Source organism: Cynocephalus volans, chromosome X, assembly GCF_027409185.1.
Source record: "Cynocephalus volans isolate mCynVol1 chromosome X, mCynVol1.pri, whole genome shotgun sequence".
NCBI lineage: Eukaryota > Metazoa > Chordata > Mammalia > Dermoptera > Cynocephalidae > Cynocephalus > Cynocephalus volans.
In genome coordinates, this window is record NC_084478.1 from 66,991,957 (window position 1) to 67,005,131 (window position 13,175).

Sequence of the window (13,175 nt, forward strand, 5' to 3'; positions counted from 1 at the left end):
AGTTCCACATTTTAGGGTCTGTAATTTGCCATATCCCATTTCTGGTATGATTTTTTGAATTGGTTAACATCCATAAGTAGTTTCTAACCCAACTCCATCTTAAACAAAAATAGTAATAGTAACGACATGGAGTTGTCTTAGAGAAATCAAGGACACAAACACCTCGAGAATGATCCAGACATGGTGCTGGCAACACCAAGGTCAAAGGTCTCTTACTAGCCAGCAGCCAAAAAAAGAATGATCTGGAACTTGGAACTTGAACACAATGAAGACTATCTATCTCTCATCTCTAGTCTTCTGTGAGTCTGCATTTTTCTTTTCTTTCTGCAGAGCAGCATCTTTTACTTTTGTCTCTCTGGTGGGAAAATTAACTGCTGGCAGGTTCCAAGCTTTACACTTAGACAAATGCTGATTTCTCTGGTCCAATTCCAAATTTCTAAAGAATGAGATTCTGATCGACCCAGGTTGGATTAGGCATCTATCTCTGACCCAATTAGCTATGGTTATAGGAACATGACAGTTTTTGCTGTAACCCTGTAAATGGGGGAAGGGGAGGGTCAGTTCCTAGAAAAGTGGGTCTGGGCAGATAATCCAATAGGTACCCATTATACTAGTAAACCTCTATTCCTTCCATCCTTCATGACGTCAAGCCACTGCCCTCTCCCTTCACTGCTTGTTTTCGAGTTACCTATGTGCACCGCCTCACCATCTAATTCTTTGCAAATCTGGCTTGTTCGATCTCCATTATTCTTTTATGATAAATTCCTTTATAAAGCTTGAAGCTTTTGTTGCTTTTGCATCCTAATAAAGCATTCTCAGACCTAATTCATCTTCATCACTCTTGGGTTCTGCACTTTTGCATTCTTAATTTGCCTGCCATTATCTCCCACTTTCCAGTAAGTTTCAAGCCAGATCTGACTACTACTCACTTCAGATCTCGTTTTCTGCTCTATTCCTGATGAAAGAGAAGGCCCTAAAAGCCATACATAAGACAGGTGCTACATCTGTTTCACCTGAGGAGCGTGCAGAAAATAGATTTTTCAAAAGATTATGTATGACTCTGCCCTAGATGATGGGGGGTGGGGGAGGGAGATTATGACTTTGCATGTCTGAAATTAGAGCAAATAAATAATGTAAGTTTCACTATTTCTAATTGGAGCCAACAACTATTCTTCAAAGAATTACAGTAGGTAAAAGTAAGTAGATTGCGACAGAACTGTCAGCGGTTATTATTTTTATGTTTCATATGTGTTCTTTCTCAGTCATTAAAGGCTATGCATATTTTTTCCACAGAGAGGAAAGTTCACCCTCCCTGGACTTTTAGCTCACTTTCGCTGAATTCCATTAATCCACTCTACTTTCCTTCCCATCATGCATCACTCATTCCCCCAAAACTCTCTTTCCTGGGAAAGGCAGTAAATACCCTGAAGCAACTCGGTGGGATGCAAGGAGTTGGGAGTGCAAATCCTAAACAGAGATCACCATGCCCCGCCTCTTGTGACCCTGTGAACGCAAGGGGTGGTTCCTCGACTGTATCCCGAGGCCACAGAGGAGACGACTACAACTCCCAGGATGCCCCTCCGCCCCGCTCCCCCTTCTCCAGCTGGAAAGGGTGTACCATAGAGAAGACGAGGCAACATGGCTCCCGGAGGTGGAAAGAAGAGGCTTCACCCCCTTTGAAACGGTGAAGAAGAGCAGCCCGAAAGGAGAAAAAAGAGAGATGACTAGAGCCCGTCATCGCTTTTCTCCTCCCAGCCTCTCCTGAGTCCGGTCGGCCTCACTCCTCTCCTCCACCCAAATCCAATCTGTCGTCTCCTCCTCTCCCCTCCCTAATTCCCTCGCTCCCTCACTCCTCCCCTCGGAAATCCTTTTCCCGCCCCCCTCGCCCCCCGCGGAGTGCGCACGCGCCCGCCCCCAGCTTCGCGCCCAGATCGCCGCCTAGGCTGCCCGCGCAGCAGCTGTGTCGTCTGCCCACCGACGAAGCATGGGCGTCCAGGGCTTCCAAGAGTTCCTGGAGAAGCGCTGTCCCGGGGCCGTGGTGCCCGTGGACCTCCTCAAACTCGCGCGTACGGTCTCGCGCCAGCAGCAGCAGCACCTGCACCGCCAGCTGCCACCGACGGCAACCCTAGCACCCGGGGCTCCACGCGCCGCCAGGGGCTCCGCGCCTCTACAATCGCCGCTCCCGCCCGCTGCCTTGGGTGCCTACTCCGGGGCCGCGGGGCCGACTCGGCACCATCACCCCGCTCACCATTTCCACCACCATGGCCAGGCGCAGCCTGGGCTACACCCGCCGCTGCCGCCGCCGCCCCCTCCGCTGCCCGGGGCCCGGGTGCTGGTGGACGCGGGCTCGGCGCTGCCGCGGCTCTATGGCGGCTACCAGACGGATTGGGTGTGTGGCGGCCAATGGAACGCCATGCTGGGCTACTTGTCAGCGCTTTGCCAGGCCTGTGCCTATCCCGGCGGCGACGGCCTGGAGCTGGTGGTCATGTTTCCAGGGGGCCTGGGCAAGGATCGGCTGGCCGAGTGGGGCCGTCGGTGCCAGGCCGAACGGCAGACAGCGCAACTGATCGTGGGACACGTGGGCAACAAGGGCACCCCTCCACCACGGGCCTGGTTCCTGCCCCCGGCCTGCCTGAGCCACTGCGTGAGGCTAGCACTCATCCGCTTCCGGGTCAAGGTGAGGGAGGGGCCGGATCTTAAATAACACGCCCCACACCTATTCCCTCCCAACTAAATACCTAACCACCCACCCACTTACCTACCTCCCATCTCCCCACTCCCCGCTCGATTAGCTAACCTACCTGCCTAACTACTCTCGACCATTTTATCCATCTATCCCCCTTTCGTACCACCCCCTACGATTCGCTCACCTACATGACCAGATCTCTACCCATGTCGTCCCAAAAGCTCCCTTTTTCACTTATCCAATTGGCCTATCTCTAGGTTTTAGCAGAATTTAGCCAATTTGTTTTGTAGCCTCACCTTTCTACTGCTGTCTTCTGCCTAGAGCTGAAATGCCTTTTCTCTGCTTTTTCCAGTAGACATCTCTCTTCTATATTTTTCCAGCCTCACAGAAAACCAATTCAGTAGATGTCCGTACAACACCTTTCTTCTACGTTTTTTTTTTTCCATTTTAACCCAGTGCTTCTTTTTTACACATCTGTCCATTCAGCCTTTTTTCATTTCAACATGCTTCTACCTCCTTCTGCCTTAGCCTAAACAAACAAAAACCCACTGATTTAGTCAGTGTTCAACAAGTATTAACCCACCGAGAGTAATGGGTTTGAAAGACATGTGACACACGGTTCCTGCCCTTGGAATATCAAATATATACACGTGAAACACTTATTTAACTGTATAAATGTGTATGTGACTGTGCTTTATGGTACAGACGGTAAGTACAGTACCTGTTGTGTGTTGCGGGGGGGATATCTGTGGACTAAAATGGTCAGGGGAGGCTTCCCTGAGGAAGTTGGACCTCATCTCGGGTCTTTAAGAATGGGTTGAAATAGAATGGGTCATGGGTTTGGGAGTAGGTTGTTTTAAGTGGGAGGAAGAAAATGAGCAGAAGCAAAAAGGAATATAAAGTGTGTGAGGCCCCAGTTGCAGTTTAGTCTAGTCTGCATTTAGTTGGGTCATAGTTGGGTTACTGCATATGGGGCTTGGGGAACAGCTTGGCAGCATCCCCAGGTCTTGGCACCACTGCTGTTGCTTGGTTGCTTTCCCATACTTTTAGGTTTCAAGTTCCTACGTGTAAGGAATAGCAAGGCTTGAGAAGTAAAGGCGGTGGGCAGGAAGAAGAAAAAGAAAAGTACAGGGTGGGCAGGATGAAACCGCAAACCCGTTCGCCAACCAAGTTTCTTGGGGATGTCCTCACAGTTAGACAGGATGGGATTGTGAGAATCACAAAACTAAAGAGGTGGTGCCAGGCGGAGTAGTGAGGAGGAAAGGAATCTCAGCTGAGAGACCCAAAGACCTACATAGAGAAGCTTGTAGTGGTCATCGAGCTTGTGGCTAGAGTCTAGTCATGCTAGATTTCTAGTGCCCAGCATCAAATCTCTGCTTAGGCTTGATAGATTATAGCTGTTCTTAGTAAAAATCTAATCATGAGTGATCTCAAACATACAAAGTAGAAAAAGTAATATAACAGACACCCATTTGCTTACTCTCAGACTGAACATTTTAAAGTAGATTCTTCATTCATGGCAATTATTTCCACTTCGTTTTCACAGCTACCACCCAAGCTGTAAAGACTTTTTACCTAATTGTCTTATTAACCTGGTTGCTGGCAGTAGTGACTACATTGATGGAACATTTACTGTGTTCCAGGTGCTAATCTATGTGCTTTAAAAAAAAAAAATTTACCTCATTTGATCTTCACAATAACCTATGTAGCAGTATTATCCCTGTCTTCCAAATGAGGAAACAGGCACAAGAGGTTTAGAAACTTGCCCAAAGTCACCTAACTAAGTGGCAGAGCTGGGATTCTGGGATTCGTGCCCATGCAGTTTGGCTCCAGAGCTCATGCTCTTAACAACAGTGCTCTAAGATGAATATAAAGTGCCACTATAATTATATAATTTTCATACTCCATAAACTCTTCCCTGGCTTCTGGGTAAAGACAGGTTCAGGTCATTCATTTATATTACTCCTTTATTGAGTGTTTGCTGTAGGCTAAATGCTATGCTGGTTGCTGAAGATTCAGAGGTAAATAAGGGGATTTTTGCCCTCAAGGAGGTCAGGGTTTAGTAAAAAAGACAGACTGAAAACAAAGTTGCTGATACTGTGTGCTAATTGCAAGTGATGAAAAATGTGACCCCTATTGGGGGCATGGTTAATCCTGGGTGAGGGAGTGAAAATTGGGGGAGACTTCACAGATTGGTTCTGAGCCATGAAGAGGGCTGGGGATAGTTCAGATAGTGGCCAAGGGTGTGGAGACCTAAAATGGCCAGTTGCGGCCTCTGAATAGATTTTGATTGGAAGGTGGCAGGAGAGTTGAACACTGTGTATGGGTTTGTGGTTTCCAGACTTTTTTGTTCATATACACCCCATCAGTCAAAATTTTTGAGAATCAGCCCTAAATATATTCTTGTCATACTTCATCACACAGTCTCATTTTAAAAATTCCAGCAGTTTATAAAAAAATAAGATAGATTGGATACATGGAGGGGTATGTGATAAATCAAGTACAATAAAAATGATAGAGGGCTGGCTGGTTCGCTCAATGGGTAGAGAGTGGTGCTGATAACACTAAGGTCAAGATGTTACCTTACCTTACCATTCAGCTGCCAAAAAACAGAATGTCAGTGGTGGGTGTTCGAATGTTCACTGTAAAATTATTTCAGTTTTGCCATATGTTTGACGTTTTTCATAATAAAATATTGGGAGGGGGGAAATTCCCAGCAGTCTTTTTGAGTCCTTAAAACCTCCATTCGGGGAATATATAAATCTTATTCCCTATATTAAATTATAAACAAACTCTGATTTTTTCATATTCTCCATAATGTCTTGTATATTTTGGGTGTAGGATATATTTTTTTCCCGTAAATGAATAGGTCAATGATCCTAAGAGAATGGATTGTAGGAGTAACTTTTTAAAAGTGTATAGTGTTACTCTTAATATAATGGATTTAAGACCAGCTCCAAAATTGCATATGTGCAGTGTCTGTTGGTGTTATCAATGAGTGAAGTTCTGGTTCTGGTCAGTGACTTTGTTGTTGTTTTTGGAGTGATGAAGAACTTCCTGGATTGTAGCACAGACTGGAAAGGTATTGATTAATAACTGATTGTGGTTTGCCTTTTCAGAGGAGTGTTCTATTTTGAAGGTGGCAGTTTTTCACTTCGATAATCTGCATGCCTACCATTTCTTTTGTCTGAATGTTAGTGCTTCAGAACAAAACCCACTACTGTATTTCTCCCCTCTTTGGTTTTGTTCTTCAGGCTGAACCACAAGGTGGGCCTTTATTCCCAGTCTCATTTTTACTTGTGATAGAGAAAGTAGAGGTAGAAAGATGAAATAATAGATAAAAAATTGCTGAGTTGTCTGTTTAGCTTTAGACAATTTAGGACTTCCTGTGAAAAGAATCAATGTATATTGTTGGGGTGCATTTTGTCATTTGTTTGATTTCATTTATATGCTCTGCAAACCTTTGTAAATGGTAATCACGAGTAGCAGGAAAATTAAGTAAACCCACAAATTGCTTGCCTGATCTCTTCCTAAAAATCTCATAAGTAGAGCAATCTAAAGCAGTTTTACACCGTGATTCAGGAGATGATGTAGGGTGATTAAGGGGATGGATGCTTTATTTTAATGGTTAATGTAAATTAGAAAAAAAGATAGTCAGCCCATTAAACCTATCATTTCGCAGCTATTTTTTAGAATAGGGTCAATTATTAAGTTAAAAATATTAAGTTGTGGTACTTGGATGTGGCAGAAATCATGTTGGTGGTACGTGAATAACCAGACTTTGAGAAGTCTGCCCAAAAGCTGATGTCATTTTGTGCTATGGTTCTCTAGAACATAATACAGCAATGGCTGCTATGCCTACTGATTCTTTACTTACCCTCAGTCATAGATATCCTAAAAAGTCAATGACTATTCTCGGTGCTCTAGTGGTAGGAAAAAAAATCATAATAGTAAATTACTGCTACTTCTTGAGCAGTAAGTTGTATATAAAGTGCTTTTTAAATATCTTGCTTAATCTTTACAAGCTTGCAGGATGCATGGTATTCTCACCATTTTACAAGTTGAGTAAGTGAGCTGCAGAGGGAGAAAATGATTTTAAGTTGCGGATAAAAATCCTTGTTCTAGGGCTGGCCGGTTAGCTGAGCTGGTTAGAGTGTGGTGTTTTATTTTTTTTATTTATTTTTTTTTTTTAAAAAAGATGACCGGTAAGGGGATCTTAACCCTTGACTTGGTGTTGTCAGCACCACACTCACCCAGTGAGCAAACCGGCCATCCCTATATGGGATCCGAACCCGCGGCCTTGGCGCTCCCAGCGCCGCACTCTCCCGAGTGAGCCACGGGCTCGGCCCTAGAGTGTGGTGTTTTAACACCAAGGTCAAGGGTTCAGATCTCCATACTGGCCAGCTGCCAAAAAGAAAAAAATCCTTGTTCTAGGTTTGTATTGCTCAAAGTCTTTTTCAACAATCCCACTATACTGTTTCCTTCTTTTTGTACATTCTTGTGTAAGACTGTACACTTTAATTGGCTAGATAATATGCATAGATTCATGAAGAAAAACAATAAGTAGATTTATTGGGCATTTAGTTTGTGCCAGTATTGCTAAATGTACAATACTGCCAATACAAGGCATATGTGTAAGCTATGTGCCAAGTCAGTGAGTCCTGCAGCGATGTTATAGGAATTCACAAGTAGCAGTCCCTTTCTTTTCTGCATTTTCAGTCTCTCCCTCTGGTTTATTTCACTTACAGCATAACACAAATACGCTTTAAAAAACAAAAACTTTCCCTTTAGTTTGTAATTCCCTTAAGCCATTATCTTTATCCTCTTTCTTCTCTTTTGTCTGTTATTCTTAAAAAAGAAGACTATTAATTCCCATTCTCTAGACTATTACCACTTTGTATCTGATTTCCTTGGATTCCATAATCCTCCTCAGTTCTGATTCTCCTTATAAATCTCAAATTTAATCTCCTTTCCTTATTCCTCCTCCTAAGCCTGCTTCCTTAAATGTTGGTGCTCTCAAGGCTTCTGTCCTGGTCATATTCTTTTCCTACATTCATTTCCTGAGCAATCTTATCCATTATTATGGCTTTAAGTATTAACTATATTCTGATGATTCCTAGAGCTCTCTCTCTACCCCCTACCTGTCTCAAGAGCTTTCAACACATCTTTTTAGCTTTCTACTACTTGATGTCTTATATATAGGTCACTTAAATTTAAAAATATCCAAGATGGAACTTATTATCTTTCCCCAAAACTTGTTCCACTTCCGGTATCCTTTTTCTATGAATGGTGTCTTTCATCCATTTCAAGCCAGAAACCGTGGAGTCCTCGATTTTTCACTCTCCTGTTACTTCCCACATCCACTTGATCATCAAATCCTTTCAGTTGTACCTCAAAAATTCTCCTTAGTCCAGCCACTTCTTTGTTTCCACCCCTGTTGCCTTAGTTTAGGCCGCCATAATTTTTTCTTTTTGGCCGCTGGCTGTTACAAGGATCAAACCCTGGACCTCGGTGTTATCAGCAACACACTCTTAACCAACTGAGCTAACTGGCCAGCACTTACACCATAATTTCTTATCTGAACTCCATCTGCCACATTGCGGCTATCCTAAAAACCAAAGTTGACTCTGTTTATGCCCAAAGATACCCACTGGATACTTTTTACCTACCCTACCAAGTCCAAACTTCTTAGCATGGCAGACAGTGCCTTTCCCAGTCTGATCCTAAACTCTCTCCAGACCTACCTGGTGCTCACCCCCACCCATGCCTGTCCCAACCATTCTGAACTTTTTAGTTTTCTAGACAAACCATGTCCTCTCACATAGTACTTTTCTTATGTTACCCTCACCCTTGCCAAGCAAATTCCTACTTATTCCTGGTCGAAAGTTACCACTATGAAATCTTTCCCAGCCAGCTTCTGCCAGCTAAGCTGAGTGATGCCTTTCCTTGTGCTACCAGAGTACTCTACTCTTAACTCATGTTTTTTTCTCTCTCATAGTATTTTCATATCACATTATAATTCTCTCGTAAATGAGTTCCAAGAGGGATTTGCTCTAGGATTTGACATATGCAATAATGGTTACAGAAAGAAAGATTGGTTGATTGACTGACTTAGAGGGCTTTAAAGGTCAGATAAGGAAGAATTTAGAACAGTTGTTTAATAATGTTATATGTTAATTCCATGTAAATCAACTCAGATTACAAATTAAATTGCCAGACTCCTGTTTTACAGAAGTAAGTTTTGTAGCTACTTAGCAATGTGCTTATAGAGTGTATTCCCTTTGCAGTAGTAATAATAGCTACCACATGGACTGGGTACCTTACGTACATACATCTATTATGTCACTTAATCTTCATAACCACCCTTCAGGATAGGTATTAATCTCCATTTTTTTATAGTTAAAATATAAATGGGGTCTGCATAGTAACTGGCCGAAGGTTGCACTGCTAGAATGTGGTTGGACCAAGATTTGAACATAAATATATTTGACACCAAGATCCTTCATCTCAAAAACAGTATAGTTGCATTTTTTTATAGTTGTATTTTATTTATTTATTTATTTATTTTTGTGACCGGCCGCACCAAGCGCACCGGCCATCCCCATATAGGATCCGAACCCGCGGTGGGAGCACTGCAGCGCTCCCAGCGCCGCACTCTCCCGAGTGCGCCACGGGGTCGGCCCTATAGTTGTATTTTAATAACTTTTTCCAGAACGCTTTTTCTTCTATTTAGTTTGTGTAGCATAATGGCTGACAGCACAGACTTTGGAGTCAGATTGCCTGGGTTTATATATCTGCTCTCTTACCTACTTGTTATGTAACCTTGGGCAAGTTAACTTCTCTGTGGCTCTTTCTCACAGACTTTGTTGTGAGAATTAAATGATTTAATATAAGTGAAGTGCTTAGAACATTATATGGCACATAGTAAGTGCCATATAAATGCCAGCTACTATTACTTTGCCCAAAATATCTTGTGTCAAATAGGTTGGACATTAATCATCTCACCCTCTTGCTTTAAGCTTAGCATGCCATGGCATGCAGGGTCCTTTATGATCTGCCTACCATTTATTAGCCTTACTTCATCACATTTTTCTTATCAAGGCAATAAATGGCTTTTGGTTCATTTAATCTTTTTTGAGCACCTACTGTGTGCCAGATGCTGTGGTAAGTACTATGAACAATGGTGTTTATTTATTCAACCACATTTATTTGTTCCCCTGGCTCTTACTGTATGCTAAGCAGAGTTCAAGATTGTGAGGATACAGCAGTGAGTAAAACAGATTTCTGACCTCATGAAGCTTATATTGTAATAGGGAGGACAGACAATAAACAGGATAAACAACAGAGTACGTAATATTTTTAGGTGGCATAGTAAGTGCTGTGGAGAAAAGTGAAGTAGGGAAGTGAGAGGAGTGTTGAGGTCAGGGGTACAAAGCGTGGTACTCCACCCCTCCCGGAGCTCATAGTCTAGCAGGGGAGACAAGTAAGAAAACACAGCATGATCCCCGAGGATCATTTCTCTGGCCCAAGGACATAACCAGTAGAAGTGACAGAACCAGGATTTGCATACCAGACACCAAAACCCTTGCCCTTTCATCTATACCACACAGGAAATTGCAAAAGTTATGGCAAAGATGGCAAACTGGCAGCCCATAGGCCACATTTGGCCCATGCATGTATTTTTGCATTGGCCCATGTTTCTTTTTCTTTTTCTTTTTTTTTTTTTTTGAAAAATCTTCATTTATTTTCATTGATAATAGTGTTCACAGGAATCTGATATCAAGTAATGCGTTTGGACTGAATATTAAGGTATTATCTAGTTGAATGAGCTGAAAGATTTTCATTTCCTGCTGTCATTTAACTTGCATTAAAAGAACACAAATTTGAATTTGTTGCCAACTTTTAAAAATTGTGAAATGTTTCAAAAAAAGTCTGACTTTCCAACTAACTACTCTTGAAATAGATCCTCTGGCAATATGGGTTGCCCCATTTTGGTGAGCCACATGGTCTTCATCTATTGGTGTCTCCACCATTCCATGGTGTCTCCCTGACACAGTAACCAAATGCCACTTGTCATTCATTCTAGACATCTACAATGGCTCCCAATGATTTCCACCTCCTGGTATTCACACCCTTGGTATAATATCCTTCTGCCCCCTCCCCCTCCCATGTATGGGCTGGACCTAGTGACTTGCTTCTAATGAGCAGACTATAACAAAAGTGATGAGCTATAACTTCCAAGATTAGGTTATTTAAAAACTGTGACTTCCATCTTGTTTGTGCACTCTCTCTCTCTCTCTCTCCTTTCTTTCCTGTCTGTCTCTTTTCTTTCTTTCTTTCCTCTCCTTTCTTTCTTTCTCTCTCTCTCTTCTTTCTTTCTTTCCTCTCTCCTTTCTTTCGTCTCTTTATCTCTCTTTCTTTCCTCTCTCTCTCCTTTCTCTCTCTCTCTCCTTTCTTTCTTTCCTCTCTCTCCTTTCTCTCTCTCCTTTCTTTCCTCTCCTTTCTCTCTCTCCCTCTCTTACTTTCCTCTCTCTTCTTTCTCTCTCGCTTCTCTCTTTCTTTCCTCTCTCTCCTTTCTCTCTTTCCCTCTCTCTTTCTTTCTTTCCTCTCTTCTTTCTCTCTCTCTCCTTTCTTTCCTCTCTTTTTTCTTTCCTCTCTCTCTCTCTTCTTTCTTTCTCTCGCTCACTTGCTCTTCTTGCTAAATTGCTCTGATGAAGCAAGCTGCCATGTTGTGAGCTGCCCTATGGAGAAGCCCACATGACAAGAAGCTAAGGGCAGCCTCTTACCAACAGCCAGTGAGGAACCAAGGCCCTCAGTCCAACAACCCGCAAGGAACTGAATCCTGCCACAGCCACATGAGTGAGTTTGGAAGCAGATCCTTCCCCAGTCAAGCCTTGAGATGACTGCAACCCCAGCTGACACCTTTATTGCAGACTGTGAGAGACCCTGAGCCAGAGGACCCAGCTAAATAACGCCCACAGATACTATGAGATGATAAATGTTGTTTTAAGCAATGAAGGTTTTGGGTTAATTTGTTACATAGAAATAGATAACTAAAACACCGTTGATGTGCTTGTACTTTTTTTAATAGTAGTTTTTTTTGTTTGTTTGTTTTTTTAAAGATGACTGGTAAGGGGATCTTAACCCTTGACTTGGTGTTGTCAGCACCACGCTCACCCATTGAGCTAACCGGCCATCCCTATATGGGATCCGAACCCATGGCCTTGGTGTTATCAGAGCCGCACTCTCCCGAGTGAGCCACGGGCTGGCCCATTTAATAGTAGTTTTGATGAAAGTGAAATATTTCTTTTACCCACTTCTGTGCAAAGTGAAAAAAAAAATTATGCAAGGAGATCACATATTTAAAGGAAAACAGAAGAGAGCCCAGTTATTTATGGAATTGATGAATTTTCTTAATATCTAAATAAAATGTCTGTTGAAAGACTGTAGTTTATCATTTAAAAGTAAACCATTGTAAGAAATGTGACCAGTATACAAAAATGATGGAGTGCTGAAATAAAAACTTTAAAAAGGGATTGGAATTTCGACAGGCTGTGATTTTGAATACAGATAGAATAAGTGATGCTGCCATGAAATGCAATTATGTATTAAATGAAAAAATTGCCATGTCTTGGAAGCCTTTTGTAAGTGGTAGTTTAATAAAAGAGTGTCTGTCGAGTAGCAGAAATTACATCATGAGCAATTGCAATGGTAGGAAAAGTTAAATTATTTGTGAGGTGTTAGAAAACAGCTGGTTACAACAGATATAAACACCACCCACATAGCTATCCCTTAAAGTATGGTCCTTGACCAACAGCACTGTACCACCTGGAAACCTGTTAGAAATGCAAATTCTCAGGCCTTCCCACAAACCTACTGAATCAGAAACTGGGTGTAGCTCGTCAATCTATTTTAACAAAGCCCTCCAGCTGATTCTAAAGTTTGAGAACCACTGCACCTAGATACAATTCATGTGTTAAGGATTTTGACGTTATGTCTTTTGGACTTGCAGCCTTGTCACATATGAGAAAATACCTGTACATATGGAAATACCTGGATTTTGTTTGTTAAGAAAAGTCTTGAAATTTTTAATACCAGTTGGTCAAAATTAGTAAATATGACTACAGATAGCGCTTCTGTAATAATTAGTGTTACTGTTGTACTTAGGAAACTTCAATTTGAAGCAGAAACACTTTCCAGGTACTTAAAGCTGTTTGTTGTATCACTCCTTAGGATTCACTTTGTGCTAAAAAGTTCAAAATTAATCAGGTCAGGAACTAGTAATTAACATTGTGGTTTGCACCAAACACAGTTGAATACGTCACTTGGTAAATTAACAGGTGCATGTTCTGAAAATCTGCCCTGTTATGTAGAGATTGCTTGGCTTAGTTGAGGCACGATACTCAAGATACTGCAAAAAATTAACTTGTTTGGCATCCAAAGGGCATTTAGTGCACCTGCAAAGATTGAAATAAAATATTTGATTTGT

The 13,175-nt window shown here is 42.2% G+C and overlaps 1 protein-coding gene across 1 annotated transcript in view; it reads left to right on the plus strand.

Moving 5' to 3' along the window:
• Window positions 1-1,643: 1,643 nt before the first annotated feature.
• The window catches only part of FAM120C (family with sequence similarity 120 member C), a 106,394-nt gene continuing 94,862 nt past the window's right edge, over window positions 1,644-13,175 (plus strand). Inside the window, exon 1 of the mRNA XM_063084364.1 lies at window positions 1,644-2,677. Within this exon, the coding sequence (XP_062940434.1) occupies window positions 1,985-2,677 (693 nt within the window). The 5' untranslated portion in view covers window positions 1,644-1,984. The remainder of the gene's footprint in view (window positions 2,678-13,175) is intronic.